The sequence below is a fragment of the Bombina bombina genome, chromosome 12, assembly GCF_027579735.1.
Source record: "Bombina bombina isolate aBomBom1 chromosome 12, aBomBom1.pri, whole genome shotgun sequence".
Classification (NCBI taxonomy): Eukaryota; Metazoa; Chordata; class Amphibia; order Anura; family Bombinatoridae; genus Bombina; species Bombina bombina.
The window spans coordinates 37601371-37625231 of NC_069510.1; the positions used below are offsets into that span (position 1 = coordinate 37601371).

At 38.0% G+C, this 23861-nt stretch overlaps 1 protein-coding gene across 1 annotated transcript in view; it reads left to right on the top strand.

Annotated features, from left to right (window-relative positions):
* LOC128642647 (Golgi-associated plant pathogenesis-related protein 1-like) overlaps window positions 1–23030 on the top strand; it is a 93268-nt gene extending 70238 nt beyond the window's left edge. Inside the window, exon 4 of the mRNA XM_053695429.1 lies at window positions 22784–23030. Coding sequence (XP_053551404.1) covers window positions 22784–23030 — 247 coding nt within the window. The remainder of the gene's footprint in view (window positions 1–22783) is intronic.
* The last annotated feature ends 831 nt before the right edge of the window (window positions 23031–23861 follow it).

A 23861-nucleotide genomic window follows, 5' to 3' on the forward strand; every position in this document is an offset into this window, starting at 1 on the left:
TATATCTTGTACATTAGATGTAAAAAGAATAGCAATAGTTAATGCATAAATACTAATGGACTCTGCATGTAAAAGTTTATCATCATAACTTATTACAAACCATAGCTAAAGATAAACATTCATAACATTAAAATCAATGAACTTGGCTTTGGTAGGACTGATATCAGTCAACAGGAATCAGTTTTTGGAAAATCTTGCAATATGTAATAGAAAAAACATATAAAGCAAAATTATCAAATTCCTTAAATGACAGTTTCAGGAATGGGAAAAAAATGAAAATGAAACAAGCTTCTAGAAAACCAGAAGCAACTGAAAAGTGAGACTCAAATAATGTGAAAAAAACTGGCGCCAAGTATGACGCCCACATTTTTGGCGCAAAGTATAACGCCCACACATTTTTGCGCCAAGAATGATGCCCATATTTTTTGGCGCCAAAAAAACGTCGGCAATACACATACGTCAAAAATGACGCAATTACGTGAAAACTTCCGGCGCCAACTATGAGGCTGGAAATGACGAAATTTTTGCGCCAAAAAAGTATTGCGCCAAGAATGACGCAATAAATAGAAGCATTTTCTGAACCCGCGAGCCTAACTGCCCGCAATTTTGAAAAAAAGTCAATTGAAAATTTTAAGTTAAGAAAAAATAAAATTTATATGCATTTTCCCAAAAAAAATGAAACTGACAGTCTGAATGAAGGAATACTGATTATCCTGAATCATGGCAAATATAAGTTTAAACACATATTTAGAACTTTACATATAAAGTGCCCAACCATAGCTTTGAGTGTCAAATAGAAATAAGATTTACTTACCCTAAGACACTCATCTACATATAGTAGATAGCCAAACCAGTACTGAAACGAGAATCAGTAGAGGTAATGTATATAAGAGTATATCGTCGATCTGAAAAGGGCGGTAGAAGAAATCTCTACGACCGATAACAGAGAACCTATGAAATAGATCCCCTAGAGGAAGACCATGGTATTCAAATAGGCAATACTCTCTTCACATCCCTCTGACATTCACTGCACTCAGAGGAAAACCTGGCTTCAAACTGCTGCGAAGCGCATATTAACGTAGAATCTAGCACAAACTTAGTTCACCACCTCCATGGGAGGCAAAGTTTGTAAAAACTGAATTGTGGGTGTGGTGAGGGGTGTATTTATAGGCATTTTGAGGTTTGGGAAACTTTGTCCCTCCTGGTAGTAATGTATATCCCATACGTCACTAGCTCATGGACTCTTGCTAATTACATGAAAGAAAAGGCTGTCCTCTTCCCTGGTCTTGTAGACAGTCTGGAGAGGAGGAACCTGGCTCTGGGTGGATAAGATTTGAATCCTATCCTGTATCCCTGAGATACAATCTCCAGCACCCAAGGATCCTGAACATCCTGCAACCAGGCGTCTGAGAAAAAAGTCAGTCTACCCCCTACTCTATCCGGTCCCAGATCGGGCCGCCCCTTCATGCAGATTTGTTATCTGCTGCCTTCTTAGTCTGCTTGGACTTATTCCAGGACTGAGCAGGCTTTCAGGTGCTCTTGGGTAGCTCAGGCTTGGAAGATGCTTGAGCACTCTGGGACTTGTCCGAATGAAAAGAACGAAAATTAGAGTACTGTTGTCCCTTATGTTTTATCCTGCGGAAGGAAACCACCTTTTCCTCTGGTAATGGTAGAAATTAGTCCAGACCTGGCCCAAATTCCCCCTTTCCCCTTGAATGGTAAGGAGATTTAGAAACCATATTTGCAGACCACAATTTCAACCAGAGGGCCCTGCGAGCTAGGACCGCAAAGCCTGAAGCCTTTGCATTCAGGTGTATAATCTGCATGTTCGCATCACAGATAAAGGAGTTAACTATTCTTAAGGCCTTAATCCTCTCCTGAATATCCTCAAGGGGAGATTCCACCTCAATAAGTTCTGAGTCACACCAATAGGTGGCAGCCCCAGCAGCAACCGCTGCCGCCAGATGAAATAAAAATCCCATGTGTTGGAACTTTCTTCTCAGGTAACCTTCCAACTTCTTGTCCATGGGTTCCCTAAAGGAAGAACTATCTTCTAGAGGGAAAGAATTCCAGCTGAGAAGGGACCGGGTATAACTTCTTAAAAGTTGACGAAGGGGAAAAAGGAGTTCCAACACTCCCATTCACTACTGATATTCACCATGCAAACTGGGACAGGAAAGGTTTGTGGAAAGGTTTGTGGGGCTTTTCTGTACTCATAAACCCTGTCTAACTTGGGAATCTCAGGTTAGCTGTGCAAGTAAATGCTGCATGATTATAGCACTGTGGCTTATAGCTGTGCAAGTGCTGCATGATAATATAGCACTGTACCTTACAGCTGTGCAAGTAAATGCTGCATTATATAGCACTGACTTACAGCTGTGCAAGTAAATGCTGCATGGTAATATAGCACCATCTTCCAGCTGTGCAAGTTGATGCTGCGTGATATAGCACTGGCTTACAACTGTGCAAGTAAATGCTGCCTAATATAGCACTAGCTTACAGCTGTGCAAGTTAATGCTGCCTGATAATATAGCACTGTGGCTTACAGCTGTACAAGTTAATGCTGCCTGATAATATAGCACTGTGGCTTACAGCTGTACAAGTTAATGCTGCCTGATAATATAGCACTGTGGCTTACAGCTGTACAAGTAAATGCTGCCTGATAATATAGCACTGTGGCTTACAGCTGTACAAGTAAATGCTGCCTGATAATATAGCACTGACTTACGACTGTGCATGTAAATGCTGCATGATAATATAGCACTGACAGTTGTGCATGTAAATGCTGCATGATAATAGCACTGACTTACAGCTGTGCAAGTCAATGCAGCATAATATATCAGTCATACAGCTGTGCAAGTAAATGCTACCTGATATAGCACTGTGGCTTACAGCTGTGCAAGTAAATGCTGCATGATATAGCACTGACTTACAGCTGTGCAAGTTAATGCTGTAATATAGCACTGTGGCTTACAGCTGTACTAGTAAATGCTGTGTGATGATATAACTTACATATGTGCAAGTAAATGCTGCATGATAATATAGCACTGCGGCTTATAGATGTGCAAGTTAATGCTGCGGGATAGTATAGCACTGGCTTAGAGCTGTGCAAGTAAATGCTGCCTGATAATATAGCACTGTCTTACAGCTGTGCAAGTTAATGTTACATAATAGCACTAACTTACAGCTGTGCAAGTCAATGCAGCATAATATAGTACTGTGACTTAAAGCTGTACAAGTAAATGCTGCATGATAATATATCACTCTTACATATGTGCAAGTAAATGCTGCGGGATAATATAGCACTGCGGCTTATAGATGTGCAAGTTAATGCTGCCTGATAATATAGCACTGGCTTACAGCTGTGCAAGTAAATGCTGCCTGATAATATAGCACTGGCTTACAGCTATGCAAGTTAATGCTGCGGGATAATATAGCACTGTCTTACAGCTGTGCAAGTTAATGTTACATAATAGCACTAACTTACAGCTGTGCAAGTCAATGCAGCATAATATAGTACTGTGACTTACAGCTGTACAAGTAAATGCTGCATGATAATATATCACTCTTACATATGTGCAAGTAAATGCTGCGGGATAATATAGCACTGCGGCTTATAGATGTGCAAGTTAATGCTGCCTGATAATATAGCACTGGCTTACAGCTGTGCAAGTAAATGCTGCCTGATAATATAGCACTGGCTTACAGCTATGCAAGTTAATGCTGCGGGATAATATAGCACTGTCTTACAGCTGTGCAAGTTAATGTTACATAATAGCACTAACTTACAGCTGTGCAAGTCAATGCAGCATAATATAGTACTGTGACTTACAGCTGTACAAGTAAATGCTGCATGATAATATATCACTCTTACATATGTGCAAGTAAATGCTGCGGGATAATATAGCACTGCGGCTTATAGATGTGCAAGTTAATGCTGCCTGATAATATAGCACTGGCTTACAGCTGTGCAAGTAAATGCTGGCTGATAATATAGCACTGGCTTACAGCTATGCAAGTTAATGCTGCGGGATAATATAGCACTGTCTTACAGCTGTGCAAGTTAATGTTACATAATAGCACTAACTTACAGCTGTGCAAGTCAATGCAGCATAATATAGTACTGTGACTTACAGCTGTACAAGTAAATGCTGCATGATAATATATCACTCTTACATATGTGCAAGTAAATGCTGCGGGATAATATAGCACTGCGGCTTATAGATGTGCAAGTTAATGCTGCCTGATAATATAGCACTGGCTTACAGCTGTGCCAGTAAATGCTGCCTGATAATATAGCACTGGCTTACAGCTATGCAAGTTAATGCTGCGGGATAATATAGCACTGCGGCTTACAGCTGTGCAAGTTAATGCTGCCTGATAATATAGCACTGGCTTACAGCTGTGCAAGTAAATGCTGCCTGATAATATAGCACTGGCTTACAGCTGTGCAAGTAAATGCTGCCTGATAATATAGCACTGGCTTACAGCTGTGCAAGTAAATGCTGCCTGATAATATAGCACTGTGGCTTACAGCTGTGCAAGTTAATGCTGTAATATAGCACTGTGGCTTACAGCTGTACTAGCAAATGCTGTGTGATAATATAGCACTGTAGCTTACACTTAAATTATATCTGGTGGATATAAAAGCTTCTAGAGCAATAGGAAAAGGCCCATGCTGAGGCACAATTCAAAGCACACGTGCACGTACTCCGAGCCGCTCAGACAAGACTCCTGCAGTGTAATATTGCAGAATGTGGCAGCCCCCACACAGTAACTCCAGATGGAAACTGCCGCACACTATATCAGTGGCCTGAGCCAACCTTGGGTGCATAAATAGATGTATAAAACTGTAAATTTCCCTGGTGCCATAAATACTGCCAAAGATCATCCTCAGAAGCTTTGCTTGGGGAGAGTTTCCTTGCCCTGCCCACCTTGTTGCTGGACAGAACTTGGAAGCTAATCAGCTGATTGTTTCACCTGTGCTCCAGTTCAGATATCTTCAAAATGTTGCCTTTTAGGGAGGTCTGAGGAGAGGTTTGAAAACCAGTGCCCCAACATAAACCCCTAAACCACCGTCTCCCCACATCGCCAACACTAAAACCAATTAACCGCCAAACCACCCCCCCACATCGCGACTACTAAAATAAACCTTTTAACCCTAACTTTAAATCAAAGTTACAATAGACTTGTGCACAATCGAAAATTCAGTTTCAGAATTTATTTGTCGTTTCAAATTTTGAAATTCGGATGCATTTGAAACAGTTACTGAATTATCGGACCGAATTGTTATTTCTAACTAATGTTCCAGCGATTGCCGAAACAAAATTATGTTAAACCGCCGCCACCACCCACGCCGCCACTAAAATTATTACACTTTATGAAGCGCCATCATATTCCGTAGCGCTGTCTATGGATACAGTTCATTTAAATAATATAAAACTTTTAGAGACAGGACAAAATTTACAAACATACAGGAGGAATTGAGGGCCCTATTCCCGTGGGAACTTACAATCTAGAAGGGTAGGAGGTTGAGAAACAGGAGGTAAGGACTGCAAGATTGAAAAAGATGTTAATGCAGAGTTAGAGGAGGGAAATGTTAGGTAAGAGAAATTATTGAGTTGGGTGGTAGGCTTCTCTGAACAGAAAAGTCTTCAGGGAACATTTAAAGGAAAAAGATTAGGGCAAATCCTGACAGCACAAGGGAGAGTGTTCCAGAGGGTAGGTGCTGCACGACAGAAGTCCTGCAGTCTAGCATGAGAAGAGGCGATAGCCACGGATGCAAGGAGCAGGTCATTGTTGGATCGTAATGGGCGGGCTGGAGTATACTTGTTGATTTGAGGGGAGCAGTGTTGGTGAGCGCTTTGTATGCAAGGGTGAGAATTTTGAATTTAATTCTGCTGTAAATAGGGAGACAATGAAGGGACTCGCAGAGAGGTGCAGCAGATAAAGAGCGACGGGAAAGGTGGATGAGCCTGGCAGATGCATTTAGGATGGATTGAAGGGTGAGAAGCGGGAAAGAGTTAGGCCAGAGTAAGTAGATTATTGCAGTAGTCAAGTCGGGAAATAACAAGGGAGTGGATTTGCTTTGTGGTGTTAGCGCACAGAAAAGGTTGAAGCTTGGAAACATTGCGTAGATAGTTGCGGCAGGATGTAGAAAGCAATTGGATATTGGGGTGAAGGATAGATTTGAGTCAAGTGTAACTCAAATGGTGATGCCATCAACAGGGATAGAGAAGTCAGAAGTCTGCGTAGAGCTTGAAGGGGGGATAAGGAGCTCAGTCTTGAGCATGTTAATCTTTAGGTGATGAGAGGCCATCCAGGAAGAAATACCAGATAAGCAGTTGCTGACATGAGAAAGGACAGAGGGAAAGAGAGCAGGGGTGGAGATATAAAGCTATTAACCCCTAAATCGCCATCCCCCCACATCACTAAAACTACATAAACCTATTTACCCCTAAACCTCCGCCCCTATCACAGACTAAATAACAAAATCAAATTTATTAACCCTGAAACCGCACCCCGACATCGCCGACACAAACTAAACCTATTAACCCCTAATCCGCACCTCCCCCACACCAACTAAAGCTATTAACCCCTAAACCACCGTTCACAAACATCACCAATACCGACTAAACCTATAACCCCTAAACTGCCAGCCCCCACATCGCAATAACCTAAATTAAATTATATTAACCCCTAAACCTAACACCCCCTAACTTTAAACCTAACAACCCCTAACAATTCAAATAACAGTTACAATTAATACCTATTTAAATATAAATACAAAGTAACTTACCTATATAAACCCCTAACCCTAACACCCCCTAAAATTAACCCTAACACCCCCTAAAATTAACCCTAACACCCCCTAAAATTAACCCTAACACCCCCTAAAATTAACCCTAACACCCCCTAAAATTAACCCTAACACCCCCTAAAATTAACCCTAACACCCCCTAAAATTAACCCTAACACCCCCTAAAATTAACCCTAACACCCCCTAAAATTAACCCTAACACCCCCTAAAATTAACCCTAACACCCCCTAAAATTAACATAATTAAAATATAACTAAATTAAAGTTACCATTACTAACTAAATACCTATTTAAATACAAAGTAATTTACCTGTGAAATAAAACCTAAGCTAGCGACAAGTTATATTGTAGCTAGCTTAGGTTTTATTTCGCAGGCTAGTTTGTATTTATTTTAACTAGGTAGACTAGTTAGTAAAAAAAATTGTTATTAACTATTTACTAACTACCTAGTTAAAATAAATACAAACTTACCTGTGAAATAAAAATAAAAAACTACAATTACAAAATAAAAAACCTACCATTCCATCAAAAAAACCGAAATTATCAAAAATTATTCCTATCCCAATACCCCTCTTTTTTTTAAAAAAAAAACACCCCAAAATAAAAAAAATCCCTAATCTATAATAAGCTACCAAGGGCCCTTAAAGGGGCCTTTTGTAGGGCATTGCTCTAAAGTTAACAGCTCTTTCTAAAAAAGAAAAACCCAAATCCCACTAACATTACAAACCCCCACCCCCAAAACCCACAAAATATAACGTTAAACCTAATCTACCTATTGCCCTGAAAAGGGCATTTGTATGGGTATTGCCCTGAAAAGGGCATAGGCTCTTTTGCTGCCCTTTAAAAGGGCATTCAGCTTTTTAGCGTAACTAGCTAAAAATAAATAAAACAACTATGAAATAAAACCTAAGCTTAAACTACAAAAAAAAAGCAACATTACATTTAAATAAAAAACTCACAACAAAAATAAATTTGCTACAATAAAAAAAAAACATGACAAAAAAGAAAATTTGCAACAATAAAAAATTAAAACCTAAAAAGGGCTTTTTGTAGGGCATTAAAAAAAAATACAACCCCCACCCAACCCTCCAAAATAAAAAAAAGCAACTTACTAAAAAAGCTGATCTACCCATTGCCCCTAGAGGGGCATTTATATGGTTATTGCCCTTAAAAGGGCAATCCATTCTTACAGCCCATAACCCCCCCCCCAAAAAAAAAACACTAACCCTAAAATAGGTACTCACCATTACTGAAGTCTGGTGATCCATCTTGTTCCCAGGAGCGAAAGGTCTTCATCCAAGCAGACCCATCTTCCATCGCGGGATTATCTTCTTGCCAGGTGCGGAGGGGGTCTTCAGAGGGCGAATCCAGAGTGGTGGCGGTCATCAGCAACGTGGAGGGTCCTATTCATTCGATAGTCTTCCGCACATGGATTTAATGCAAGGTTTTTTATTTTTGTAATTGTAGCATTTTTTTTATGTTAGGGTTTCTTAAAATTTTAGCAATTTTTTGGTAATGTTCAGTTTTTATTTAAATGTAATGTTATTTTTTGTAGTTTAAGCTTAGGTTTTATTTTTTTCACAGGTAAGTTTTAATTTATTTTAAGGTAGTATATTGTAAATTTAATTTAAAGTTAAGGGGTGTTAGGTTTAGGGGTTAATTTAATTTAGGTAGTCGCGATGTGGGGGCAGCGGTTTAGGGGTTAATAGGTTTATTTTACAAGAAAAAAAAAGTGGTAACAATGGAAGAAATAAATGAATACTCTCTAAAGCTGTGACCGCAGCAGACCCTGTTTTCTCCCGGACTGACTTAAAAATGTACTAAAGCTTGGATGCGCTTATACACAGTAGTCACATTCAGACGCGGACAGTAATTCTGCATAGAAAGGTTCACAATCATGCACTATCCACCAATATATGTGAAATGAGTAAATACACTGCTCAAAATAAAAGGGAACACTTAAACAACACAATGTATCTCCAAGTCAATCACACTTCTGTGAAATCAAACTGTCCACTTAGGAAGCAACACTGAGTGACAATCAATTTCACATGCTGTTGTGCAAATGGGATAGACAACAGGTGGAAATTATAGGCAATTAGCAAGACACCCCCAATAAAGGAGTGGTTCTGCAGGTGGTGACCACAGACCACTTCTCAGTTCCTATGCTTTCTGGCTGATGTTATGGTCACTTTTGAATGCTGGTGGTGCTTGCACTCTAGTGGTAGCATGAGACGGAGTCTACAACCCACACAAGTGGCTCAGGTAGTGCAGCTCATCCAGGATGGCACATCAGTGCGAGCTGTGGCAAGAAGGATTGCTGTGTCTGTCAGCGTAGTGTCCAGAGCATGGAGGCGCTACCAGGAGACAGGCCAGTACATCAGGAGACGTGGAGGAGGCCGTAGGAGGGCAACAACCCAGCAGCAGGACCGCTACCTCCGCCTTTGTGCAAGGAGGAACAGGAGGAGCACTGCCAGAGCCCTGCAAAATGACCTCCAGCAGGCCACAAATGTGCATGTGTCTGCTCAAACGGTCAGAAACAGACTCCATGAGGGTGGTATGAGGACCCAACGTCAACAGGTGGGGGTTGTGCTTACAGTCCAACACCGTGCAGGACGTTTGACATTTGCCAGAGAACACCAAGATTGGCAAATTCGCCACTGGCGCCCTGTGCTCTTCACAGATGAAAGCAGGGGCACACTGAGCACATTTGACAGACGTGACAGTCTGGAGACGCCGTGGAGGACGTTCTGCTGCCTGCAACATCCTCCAGCATGGCCAGTTTGGCAGTGGGTCAGTAATTGTGTGGGGTGGCATTTCTTTGAGGGGCCGAACAGCCCTCCATGTGCTCGCCAGAGGTAGCCTGACTGCCATTAGGTATCAAGATGAGATCCTCAGACCCCTTGTGAGACCATATGCTGGTGCGGTTGGCCCTGGGTTCCTCCTAATGCAAGACAATGCTAGACCTCATGTGGCTGGAGTGTGTCAGCAGTTCCTGCAAGACGAAGGCATTGATGCTATGGACTGGCCCTCCCGTTCCCCAGACCTGAATCCAATTGAGCACATCTGGGACATCATGTCTCGCTCCATCCACCAACTTCACTTTGCACCACAGACTGTCCAGGAGTTGGTGGATGCTTTAGTCCAGGTCTGGGAGGAGATCCCTCAGGAGACCATCCGCCACCTCATCAGGAGCATGCACAGGCGTTGTAGGGAGGTCATACAGGCACGTGGAGGCCACACACACTACTGAGCCTCATTTTGACTTGTTTTAAGGACATTACATCAAAGTTGGATCTGCCTGTAGTGTGTTTTTCCACTTTAATTTTGAGTGTGACTCCAAATCCAGACCTCCATGGGTTGAAAATTTTGATTTCCATTTTTTAATTTTTGTGTGATTTTGTTGTCAGCACATTCAACTATGTAAAGAACAAAGTATTTAATTAGAATATTTTATTCATTCAGATCTAGGATGTGTTATTTTAGTGTTCCCTTTATTTTTTTGTGCAGTGTATATACACATAAGAGTTGGGTGTTCAGCTCCTTAATAAAAAACAGGCGTATCACTTGTAAGGTAAAAACGTTTTATTGCTCAGCGCATTTCAACGGCAACAAGCCGTCTTTCTCAAGAGCGATTAAAATCATTAAAAGTATGCTGACAAAGTGATTATACATTTCCGCAAACAGGTGGTTTAAAATAAAAAAAATTGCACTATCCGTGACGTCACAAACTCACATAACTGCATTTACACCCGTATCTCTCTTTAGTTAGCAACAAAATTAAAGTAAAAATATATTATGAAGCAATATTGCTAAGCAGAAATCATTTAGACCTATACATCAATTATATTTAGACAAAAATAGCCAATAATGTTTTTAAAAAGAACATTCAGTGAAATGTTTATCAAGGATCATAAGCATTATTTAGCAGTGTGATCTACTCCTGTCTTTCACACCTTCTGCAGAAACAGTCAAACTCCTGTGATCAGAGGGCGTGACAGGAGTAAATCACACTGCTAAATAATGCATAGGATCCTTGCTAAACGTTCAGTAAGCTGGGTGTCAGCCCTTAGTGATTTACATTCAGGAGAGGTCACAAAAAGCAGAAATCTTTTGCACAAATTATATGCAGCGTGCTGGGAGAGCTTCCTCCCTCTCCCAGAGCATGTCAGTAATTGACAATTATTACACCGAAAATGGATCTGCTTAGAGAATAAAACTTGTGGGCAGCGTTTTTATAAATAAACTGGGAGGGGGGAGAGTTAAAAACAGAAGCACTAGTTATAAGCATTTTATTTAAATCCTGCTGCATAATGGTTTTTATATACATAGACTGGGAAATTAAATATATTTATACCCTCACTGAAAAATAACTTCAGACACTGCAGCTCACACGCTGTAGGCAGAGATGTGATTCCTCTAAGTACTGTATATGTATAGACAATACGGTGTGTGTCACATGACTGCATAATGACCATGTGACTACTGTTTTGTTCCATTTTTTTGATTATTTGCTATATACATGTGACTACTGTGCCCCTGTAACGCACGCTACAATATGGCAGCTTACATAGGAAATCAAGCACTGGATCAACACGTTCAAAACAATCTCCTTCAAAAGTGTGGGCTAATAGGAACAGAAAATAGGCAGCAGTGATTACTTTTTTTAACCCCTTAAGGACAAGGCCATTTTTCAATTTCTTTCCATTAAGGACCAGGGCAATTTTTACATTTCTGCGGTGTTTGGGTTTAGCTGTAATTTTCCTCTCATTTACTATACCCACACATTATATACCGTTTTTCTCGCCATTAAATGGACTTTCTAGAGATACCATTATTTTTATCATATCTTATAATTTCTATAAAAAAATTTATAAAATATGAGGAAAAATTGGAAAAAAACACTTTCTGACACCCAAAATCTGTTACACATCTACAACCACCAAAAAACACCCATGCTAAATAGTTTCTAAATTTTGTCCTGAGTTTAGAAATACCCAATGTTTACATGTTCTTTGCAAGTTATAGGGCATTAAGTACATATGTATATAAGTATGTTAGAATTCACAACCTTAGGTAAAAATTGAAAAGAAGTCTGCAAAACTGCCTTATCCTGATGAAAAATCAGAAAAGGAGACTCACAAGAAAGAGCAGATAACTCAGAAACTCTTCTAGCAGAAGAGATGGCCAAAAGGAGCAACACTTTCCAAGAAAGTAGTTTAATGTCCAAAGAATGCATAGGTTCAAGTGGAGGAGCCTGTAAAGCCTTCAGAACCAAATTAAGACTCCAAGGAGTAGAAATTGATTTAATAACAGGCTTAATATGAACTAAAGCCTGTACAAAACAATGTATATCAGAAAGTATAGCAATCTTTGTGAAATAAAACAGAAAGAGCGGAGATTTGTCCTTTTAAGGAACTTGCAGACAAACACTTATCCAAACCATCCTGAAGAAACTGCAAAATTCTAGGAATTCTAAAAGAATGCCAGGAGAATTTATGAGAAGAACACCATGAAATTTAAGTCTTCCATACTCTATAAATCTTTCTAGAGACAGATTTACGAGCTTGTAACATAGTATTAATCACTGAGTCAGAGAAACCTCTATGACTTAGTACTAAGCATTCAATTTCCATACCTTCAAATTTAATGATTCGAGATCCTGATGGAAAAACGGAGCTTGAGATAGGTCTGGCCGTAAAGGAAGTGGACAAGGCGGGCAACTGGACATCCAAACCAGATCCGCATACCAAAACCTGTGTGGCCATGCTGGAGCCACCAGCAACACAAATGATTGTTCCATAATGATTTTGGAGATCACTCTTTGAAGACCTAGAGGCAGGAAAATGTAAGCAGGATGATAACACCAAGGAAGTGTAAGCGCATCCACTGCTTCCGCCTGAACATCCCTGGACAGGTATCTGGGAAGTTTCTTGTTTAGATGAGAGGCCATGAGATCTCTCTGGAAGACCCCACATCTGAACAATCTGAGAAAACACATCTGGAAGGAGAGACCACTCCCATGGATGTAGAGTCTGGCGGCTGAGATAATCCGCCACCCAATTGTCTACACCTGGGATATGCACCGCAGAGATTAGACAGGAGCTAGATTCCGCCCAAACAAGTATCCGAGATACTTCTTTCATAGCTTGGGGACTGTGAGTCACACCCTTATTGACATATGCCACTGTTGTGATATTGTCTGTCTGAAAACAAATGAACGGTTCTCTCTTTAACAGAGGCCAAAACTGAAGAGCTCTGAGAATTGCACAGAGATCCTCAAACAGCTCCCCAACCTGAAAGACTCGCATCTGTTGTGATCAGTCCAGGTTGGCCAAACAAAAGCCCCTTGAACTAAACAATGGTGATCTATCCACCATGTCGGAGAGTGTCGTACATTGGGATTTAAGGATATTAATTGTGATATCTTTGTATAATCCCTGCACCATTGATTCAGCATACAAAGCTGAAGAGGTCTCGTGAAAATGAGCAAAGGGGATCGCGTCCGATGCTGCAGTCATGAGACCTAAAACTTCCATGCACATAGCCACTGAAGGGAATGACAGACTGAAGGTGCCGGCAGGCTGCAACCAATTTTAAATGTCTCTTGTCTGTTAGAGACAGTCATGGACACTGAATCTATCTGGAAGTCTAAAAAGGTGACCCTTGTCTGAGGAATCAAGAAACTTTTTGGTAAATTGATCCTCCAACCATGTTTCAGAAGAAACTAGTTGATTTGTGTGAGATTCTGCAGTACGTAAAGACTGAGCTAGTACCAAGATATCATCCAAATAAGGAAACACAGCAATACCCTGTTATCTGATTACAGAGAGTAGGGCACCCAGAACCTTTGAAAAGATTCTTGGAGCTGTTGCTAGGCCAAATGGATGAGCAACAAATTGGTAATGCTTGTTTAGAAAAGAGAATCTCAGAAACTGATAATGTTCTGGATGAATCAGAATATGAAGGTATGCATCCTGCAAGTCTATTGTGGACATATGTCCTTGCTGAACAAAATTCAGAATAGTCATAGTCACCATCTTGAAAATTGGTACTTACATAACGATTCAAAATTTTCAGATCCAGAACTGGTCTGAATAAATTCTTTGGAACAATGAATAGATTTGAATAAAACCCCAAACCTTGTTCCTGAAAAGGAACTGGCATGATTACCCCTGAAGACTACAGGTCTGAAACTTCAGGAAAGCCTGAGCTTTTACTGGATTTGCTGGGATACGCAAGAGAAAAAATCTTCACAGGAGGTGTTACTCTGAATCCTATTCGATACCCTTGAGAGAATGCTTTGAATCCATTGATTTTGGACAGATTTTATCCAAATATCCTTGAAAAACCTTAATCTGCCCCCTACCAGCTGAGCTGGAATGAGGGCCGCACCTTCATGCGGACTTAGGGGCCAACTTTTGTTTCCTAAATGGCTTGGATTTATTCCAATTTGAGGAAGGCTTCCAATTGGAAGCAAATTCCTTGGGGGCAGGATTGAGTTTTTGTTCCTTATTCTGACGAAAGGAACGAAAACAGTTAGAAGCCTTAGATATACCCTTAGGTTTTTTATCCTGAGGCAGTTGAAATAATAGAATCCAACTGAGAACCAAATAAATTATTACCTTGGAAAGAAAGAGTAATCTAGATTTAGATGTCATATCAGCATTCCAAGATTTAAGCCACAAAGCTCTTCTAGCTAATATAGCTAAAGACATGGATCTAACATCAATTTTGATAATATAAAAAATGGCATCACAAATAAAATTAGCATATTGCAGTAAGCGAATAATGCCTGATAAGTCAGAATCCAATTCCTGTTGCGCTTAATTCTCCAACCAGAAAGTTGATGCAGCTGCAACATCAGCCAAAGAAATTGCAGGTCTGAGAAGATGACCTGAATATAAATAGGCCTTCCTTAGATAAGATTCAAGCTTCCTATCTAAAGGATCCTTAAAGGAAGTACTATCTTCCATAGGAATAGTGGTACATTTAGCAAGAGTAAAAATAGCCCCATCAACTTTGGGGATTTTTTCCCAAAACGCTATAGATTTTGCTGGTAAAGGATACAATTTTTTAAACCTTGTAGAAGGAATAAAATGTACCTGGCTTATTCCATTCCTTAGAAATCATATCAGAAATAGCCTCAGGAATAGGAAAAACCCCTGGGGAAACCACAGGTTTAAAAACAGCATTTAAACGTTTATTAGACTGAACGTCAATAGGACTGGTTACCTCAACATCCAAAGTAATTAACACTTATTTTAATGAACGTATATACTCTATTTTAAATAAATAAGTAGATTTGTCAGTGTCAATGTCCGAGGAAGGATCTTCTGTATCAGATAGATCCTCATCAGAAGAGGATAAATTATAATATTGTTGGTCATTTGAAATTTCATCAACTGAATGAGAAGTTTTTAAAGACCTTTTACATTTATTAGGTGGAAATGCAGACAAAGCCTTCAGCATAGAATCAGAAACAATATTCTTAAAATTTACAGGTATATCATGCACATTAGAAGTTGAAGGAACTGCAACTGGCAATGTACTATTACTGATGGATACACTATCTGCATGTAAAAGTTTATCATGACAACTATTACAAATGACATTCGGCGAAATAATTTCTACAATTTTACAACAAATCCACTTAGCTTTGGTAGAATCGATGTCAGGCAGCAATGTTCCAGCAGAAACTTCTGAGGCAGGATCAGATTGAGACATCTTGCAAAATGTAAGAGAAAAAACATAAAGCAAAATTATCAATTTCCTTATATGACAGTTTCAGGAATGGGAAATGCAAATAGCATAGCCCTTTGATAGAGAAAAAGGCAAGAGGCAAACATGAATGGGGTATTGAAATGAAAGTTTGGCGCCAAGTATGACGCACAACGTAACAAACTTTTTTGGCGCCAAAAATAACCGGAAATGACACTCGCGTCACCGACGCAACTGTGTGAAAGGACTCTGCGTCGAGTATGACGCCGGAAATGACGAAGTTGCGTCAGACGTATTTTTTTGCGCCAAGGACGTAATAAAGTTTAGCATTTGACTCACCCGTGGGCCTAATACCGCCCGCAATTTGCAAGAAATAGTCAATTGAAAAAAAGACTAAACCCCAGGTAAGAAATTTCTTTAAAAAAATGTTTATATTCCCCAAATATGAAACTGACAGTCTGCAGAAGGAAATTCATGAACCTGACTCATGGCAAATATAAGTACAATACATATATTTAGAACTTTATATAAATGCATAAAGTGCCAAACCATAGCTGAGGTGTCTTAAGAAATAAAAAACATACTTACCAAAAGACACCCATCCACATATAGCAGATAGCCAAACCAGTACTAAAACAGTTATTAATAGAGGTAATGGTAAATTGAGAGTATATCGTCAATCTTAAAAGCGAGGTAGGAGATCTCTCTCTACAACCGATAACAGAACCTATGAAATAGACCCCCGTTAGGGAAATAATCGTATTCAATAAGTGATACTCCCTTCACGTCCCTCTGACATTCGCTGTACTCAGAGGAATCTGGCAACAATGCTGAGAAGCGCATATCAACGTAGAAATCTTAGCACAAACTTACTTCACCACCTCCATAGGTGGCAAAGTTTGTAAAACTGAATTATGGGTGTGGTGAGGGGTGTATTTATAGGCATTTTGAGGTTTAGGAAACTTTGCCCCTCCAGGTAGGATTGTATATCCCATATGTCACTAGCTCATGGACTCTTGCCAATTACATGAAAGAAAGTAAATTTCTTATTTAATCACATTTGGCAGTGAAATGGTGGCATGGAAGATCAATATATATATATATATATATATATATATATATATATATATATATATATATATATATATATATATATATATATATAGTTTTGATAGGTAAATAAAATCAAGGGTCTATTTCTGTTTGAATGGAGTGATAGCAAAAATGCTAATTCACCAGTATTTTGGACAAGTTCTTCTCTGAATTTCCTGGAAGCAAACGGGTTAAGAGATAACCCATCACCACCTATTTTATATCTTAAAAATAAAACAGACTACATCTGATCTAAAAAATATAGCTATTTGTTGTACTGTTTGTTAGAGGGGTGCTGGTATCCCATAATATATAGAAGCTCCCACAATATACTAATTAAAGGGATAGTAAACACCAAAAATGTTATTGCTTAAAAAGATAGATAATCCCTTTTACCATACCCCAGTTTTACATAACCAACACTGTTATAGAAATATACTTTTTACCTCTAATTACCTTGTAGCTAAGCTCCTGCTGACTGCCCCTCAGATCTTTTGACAGACTTACATTTTATTTAATTAGTGCTGACTCTTAAATAACTTCACGTGCATGAGCACAATGTTATCTATATGAAACACATGAAATAACGCCATTTAGCTATGAAAAACTGTCAAATGCATTTAGATGAGAGGCAGCCTTCAATGGCTTAGAAATTAGCATATGAGCCTACCTATGTTTAGCTTTCAACTAACAACAAGAGAACAAAGCAAATTTGATAAGTTAATTAGAAAGTTGTTTAAAACTGCATGCCCTATCTGAATCATGAAACTTTAATTTGGACTTAACTATCCCTTTAATAACACCTTTTGGATCTTATGTAACACTTTAACCTAATCTATCAAAGGTCGATTAGCCTTTTATAATTTTGATTTGGGGGGCTTATCTGGTTTAGGTTGGTTGGCACCCGATAAGAGGCTCCTACAATATGATTATTAAAGCCAGCTTGTGTGTCAAACACTTAATCTAAACTGATCTAAGAAACATCTATTAGCCTGAATGTTTTTCAACTGACATTTTTAAGTAGGGGGCTAGGCCCCCCTAATTGAATACCTATTCATGTTAAGTCTAACAAAACTGAATAATCATACCTGATCTAATATCTGTCAAATTGTATACCTTTCTGTCCAATTGTTTATGAGGGGCTGGCACTCCATTTGAATACATATAGGCTCCCACAATTTTATTATTAAAGGGACATGATACCCAAATACCAAAGCACTTGAAAGTGAGGCAGCATAGCTACAAAAATCTGACTGGAAAATATCACCGTCGCTATATAAAAAAGGAAGATACTGTACCTCAATTTCTTCAGAAGTTAAATCCCATTACAAGTGATTTTAAGCAGCCAATCAGGATGCTAGTCCCAAGACTGGAAAAGGATCATGTATCTGGCATGTGTTGCAGTCATGTTTATTATGAAATCTCGCAAGATTACAGTAAAGCAAAGTGTGACATGAGCAATGATGAAGCGGGTTGACAGTTTTCTTCAACATACAGCTGACAGCAGCAGGATTACTGTTCACAAAGCACTTAAACTTGTAAATTAAAACAATTTTAAGGTAAATTTTCTTCTCATAGAGATTGTCAGCTAATATTTTCTTGTCAGACTTTTACAATTATGCTGCACAACATTTAAGAGATTTAACATATGGGTATCATGTCCCTTTAATAGCGTATAAAAAGAAAGGCGCCACCATAGTGCACAATCAATGTTGTAGATCAGAACCAGCACACGTGTGTTCTTAAAAGATTCAAGGCACTTGACAAGTGCTACAAGGGCCTCCTGGACTCTTAAAGTTGCCCAGACAACTTCTCCCGTGTTCTCCAAGCCGCTTGATGTTCCAACGGGCTGCCACAAACAGGATTCAAAGAAGTTGTACAACACTGCAGTATTCGAAATAAAAGCTTTTCCCAGCTCCAATATAATAAAATATATATAGACACTTGTTTTTTAACCCTCCACACGGAAGGGCTGAAAACAGAGAAGCGCAAACAAGTATATATAGGTGTCAAGAAAAAATCCTATGTATGTTGTAAAATATTTGCACTAATATGCATAAAACATCACACACATATATAAGAAATACCCCATATAATAAAACTGATTAGCAATAAAATACTTATGTTTATGAGTCCATTTCAGTTCTTATAGGGGGAGGGAAAACAAGTTGCCCCATAACAGAACATCCTGTGCAACAGAGAAACCCCAAGAGACCGTTAGAAGAAGAAGATATAGGGGAAGTAGAGGGGGAACAAAATCAAGGAAAGAGAAACAGAGAAAGGTGGAATTAGAGGAAGGAATGAAAATGATTTTTAATTTATCTAATAGAGAATTTACAAAGGATGAACTTAGCTTGCTTATTAAAGGCATGAATTTTGCGCCCACAAGCAATTTTAATTCTTTTGATACCTTCATTGATATACAGAGTTTTATTAGAAATATTACACTAAAAAGACATTTTCACAAAAATGAAATTGAATATAATATAGATCACGATTTTTATTCCAACACATTGGATGAGGAAATTACAGAAATAATGAATCAGATAGAGTCACAAGATATCATACAAGGGGGTCCGAACCCAGAGGAATTAAATTTGTTAGACTTATCCTTATATGATGAGGGGGAAGACTTTTCAGTTCAGCATTGTTCTCTTAAAAGGAAATCTGTTTTTTACCCCACATACAGCCAAACAGAACATATAAGAATTTTCAATAAATTGGTATGCCAAGATAGAGTCAATATCAAGGAATAGAAATATAAGTAAAAACAAGAATTCTGTATTTAATATGTATAGTGATAACCTAACCAAAGGAGAACGGGAGGCATTAAAACATCTAAGTAAGTGCACTGATATAATTTTCAGAGCAGCTGATAAGGGAGGGGGAATTGTTGTACAGAATAGGAAAGATTATCTTGGAGAGGCACACCGTCTCTTACAAGATAAAACAACGTATCTCCCCCTTACATATAACCCAACGGAAAAATACAAAAAAGAACTACAACACCATCTAATAGAGGCAAAAGCATTGAATATATTGAATACAGAAGAATTTCACTATCTAAATGAAATAGCACCGAAAATAGCCTGTTTTTACCACTTGCCCAAGGTGCACAAAGATGCACATAATCCACCGGGGAGACCTATTGTCTCTGGGATAGGCTCTTTGTGTGATAATTTATCAAAATATATTGACTACTATCTACAACCTGTAGTCACTAACACAAGAGCCTATCTCAGAGACACTATTGATGTTATTAATAAATTCGAAGGCCTAATGTGGAAACACGAATATATATGGGTTACATGTGATGTCTCCACATTATATACCAGTATACCACATTTGTTGGGGACATCAATAATTATAGAAACATTGGATACTATTAAATTACCTAAAGACCAAATATCCTTTATTGCGGATTCTATTTTATTCATATTAACCCACAATTATTTTCTTTTTGAAGGAATCTATTACAAACAGATTCAGGGGACTGCGATGGGGACAACCTTTGCCCCATCATATGCAAATTTGTATATGTCCCATTTTGAGTCCAACACTATATGGAATAATAATCCTTTTAAAGAAAATATCATCAAATACTATCGTTTTATCGATGATATTTTAATATGGGAAGGGCCTTCCGAAAGTATTAATTTATTTATGAATTATCTTAATTCTAATAAATATAATTTAAAGTTCACCCATGAAATTTCTTCCTCATCCATTTCATTTTTAGATCTCACCCTCTACTCTGATCCAATTACGAATCAAGTTGCGGTTAGGAATTATCACAAAACCACAGATAGGAATAGTTTACTAAACGCAAGAAGTGGCCACCTGAAAAAATGGAAAAACAATATCCCCTTGGGTCAGTACCAAAGGATAAAAATAAATTGTACTGATAAAAACGATTATAACAAAGAATCTGAGATTTTAACTTATAAATTTCTACAAAAGGGATATAATCCAGATTTATTACGAGAAACTAGGGCAAGAGTGGAAAATATAGACAGAATGGATCTTATCAAACCTAAGACAAAATCAAAACACACTAATAAACTTGTAGATAGATATACAAGGGGTCCAAAATTTATAACTAAATACAACAGTCAACACTATAAAATAAAGAAGATTTTAAACAAGCATTGGAAGGTTTTGAAATTAGATCCTATCCTTGATAAAATACTAGCAGATAAACCTGATAGTCTTTAGAAAAAACAAGGACATTAAAAACTATATAGCACCCACAAAACTCCGTCAGCCACTAAAAGAAGGAAACTTAACCAGTTGGTGTGGAGCCAAATGTGGCCTTTTTCCTTGTAAACAAAAGGAATGTATACTGTGCCCCCTCATTTCTCCTAATAACATGCAATTTTGTAACTATAATGGAAACAAAAAGTATGACTAAGAGTAGATGTTCTTGTCACACCACATACGTAGTATACCAGCTATCCTGTAAATGTGGAATGATCTATGTAGGGAGAACGAAACGTAAAATCAAGTATAGAATAAGGGAACACGTAAACAATATCATTAATGGATTTGAAAATCATAGTGTATCCCAACATTTAAATATCTACCATAACCAAAATCCCAACGATTTAAGTGTTAACATTATAGAATGGGTGCCCCCAGATAAATGGGATACAAATAGGTTACTAAGACTGCGACAGAGAAACGTTTTGGATAAAAACTCTAGATTGTCTAGAACCTAAGGGACTGAACATTGAATTGGACATTCTAGCATATCTGTAGTAGTATAATTTGCATATATTAACTTGTGCATATTATTATAACATATTTTTTACTATTTAGAATTCGAGAAAGTAGTAGTGTAATTTTATGTATTAGACTTTTTAATTCTTTCAATAAATTAAATTAATCAATTTTTATAACGTTATAGTGTTTATGAATGTATGCACATATGCACTTTTTGATATGGGCAAATTTTATATTTATATTTATATGTGTTTTATATGTATATATTTATATGAATAGGTAATATTAATAAAATTGGATGTAATATTTAATTATTCATTGTATTAAGAAACAATAAGTAATCAATTTGTTAGTACATGAGGAAATTAGGAATATGTAATTAATGTGTATCTAGAATCTTTTTATCAATTTGCATTTAGAAATTTTCTTTTATTAATGTGACCGGGATAGAATATAATGATCTAATATGTTCTAACAATTAGTTGTTTTATCGATTTTAACATTGTGACATATTGTTTTTCAGTAATTCTCATGTTAACATTCTATTTCCGTTATGGCACTTATAATTGGTTTAAAGACCTATACAAACCGCTATAAAAGAGTCTAACACGGAAACAGAGGCAGTTCTTGACAAAGTCCCTCCGTTGAGGGACGAAACGCGTAGAACAGACAGTAGCTACTTTGTTATTTTGACCCTGGGAAGCCGCCGTAGGAGTTCCGGTATCACGTGGTACACGCATATCACTGGTAGGAAAACCTTACACGGAAGTTCTGAGGGTCACTGCTTGCATCCCCGCATGAAAGGGTCAGTATATTTTGCAAATACAGACGTTCTATTGTTAATCTTCATGAACTATTGACTACGAAGGGGAACATTTTTATCATATGTGCCTGTATAAATCGTATTTCTTGTGAGTATATACATAGCGTGTGGCTATAATTAAAGTTGGAAATCTACACTTGAATCGTGTCTGCGCTCTTCTGTTTTCTCCTTATATCCAGCTCCAATATAGCCTCTACACTCAGTGTGATGTTAAATGGCAGTGCTGGTTCCAATGTAGTAAAATAATGCTCGTGGATAAGCCTAATATTATAAAAAGACTTTAATCTTAAGATACAAAAACACAACATTTCACGATCTGAACTGACCGTTTCATCAGGTGTAAACACAGGATTAAAATATCCACGGCTTTAAAGAAACTTTTTTTGGCGTCCTAGGGGCTTTACTGCGCTTGCGCAAAGGTTTTACACATAGGTGAACACAAATGTTTTACATTGCACGTTTACACAAAGCCCCTAGGACGCCAAAAAAGTTTATTTAAAGCCGTGGATATTTTAATCCTGTGTTTACACCTGATGAAACGGTCAGTTCAGATCGTGAAACGTTGTGTTTTTATATCTTAAGATTAAAGTCTTTTTATAATATTAGGCTTATCCACGAGCATTATTTTACTACATTGGAACCAGCACTGCCTTTTAACATCACACTGAGTGTAGAGGCTATATTGGAGCTGGGAAAAGCTTTTATTTCGAATACTGCAGTGTTGTACAACTTCTTTGAATCCTGTTTGTGGCAGCCGGCTGGAACATCGAGCGGCTTGGAGAACACGGGAGAAGTTGGGCAACTTTACCTTGAATCTTGTAAGAACACGTGCGCTGGTTCTGACCTACATTGATTGTGCACTATGGTGGCGCCTTTTTCTTTTTACACGTTACAGAACATGAATTTGAATAACAAATTTTGAAGCAGCTTGCCGTGACCGTTTGGATCTTGTGGAGATCAGTAGTACACCATTTCAGAGGTTTTGGGAGAGATTCTATACTTACTTTGGATAAGTGTTTTGAACTTTCACAACCTTATGAACTTTACACATCACTTGTTTAAGACATCACTATTATTTTGTATCACTATGTATATTTGATACTTTGGTTTTTTGGATACATTTTGATTTGTTATAAGATCCACATGAAAACATATGCGAGTGATCCTACACACTAGTGGATCTATTGAATTTCATATATTTTTTTATCTTTTATTTTGACACTTAAATGTTGTATGCGCCCCAAAAAAATAAATCCTCAATCTCTAACACATTTGTATCCCTTTAATAACACCTTTGGCATGTTAGATCTAACATTATTGAACCAGATGTAACAAAGGTCCATTAGCCTGAATGATTTTTGCCTGGAATCTTTAAAGGGACAGTCTAGTATAAATTAAACTCATTATTCAGATAGAACTTAATTTTAATCAACTTTCCAATGTGCTTTTATCATCAAATTTGTTTTTTTCTCTTGGTATTCTTAGTTTAAACTAAACCTAGGTAGACTCATATGCTAATTTCTAAGCCTTTGAGGGCTGCCTCTTATCACATGCTTTTTAAATCTCTTTTCAACACAGAGACAGAAAGTACACGTGGGCCATATAGATAACACTGTTCAGGCACAGGGGGTTATTTAAGATCTAGCACAATACAATGTTAAATACAAGACAATAGATAATAAAC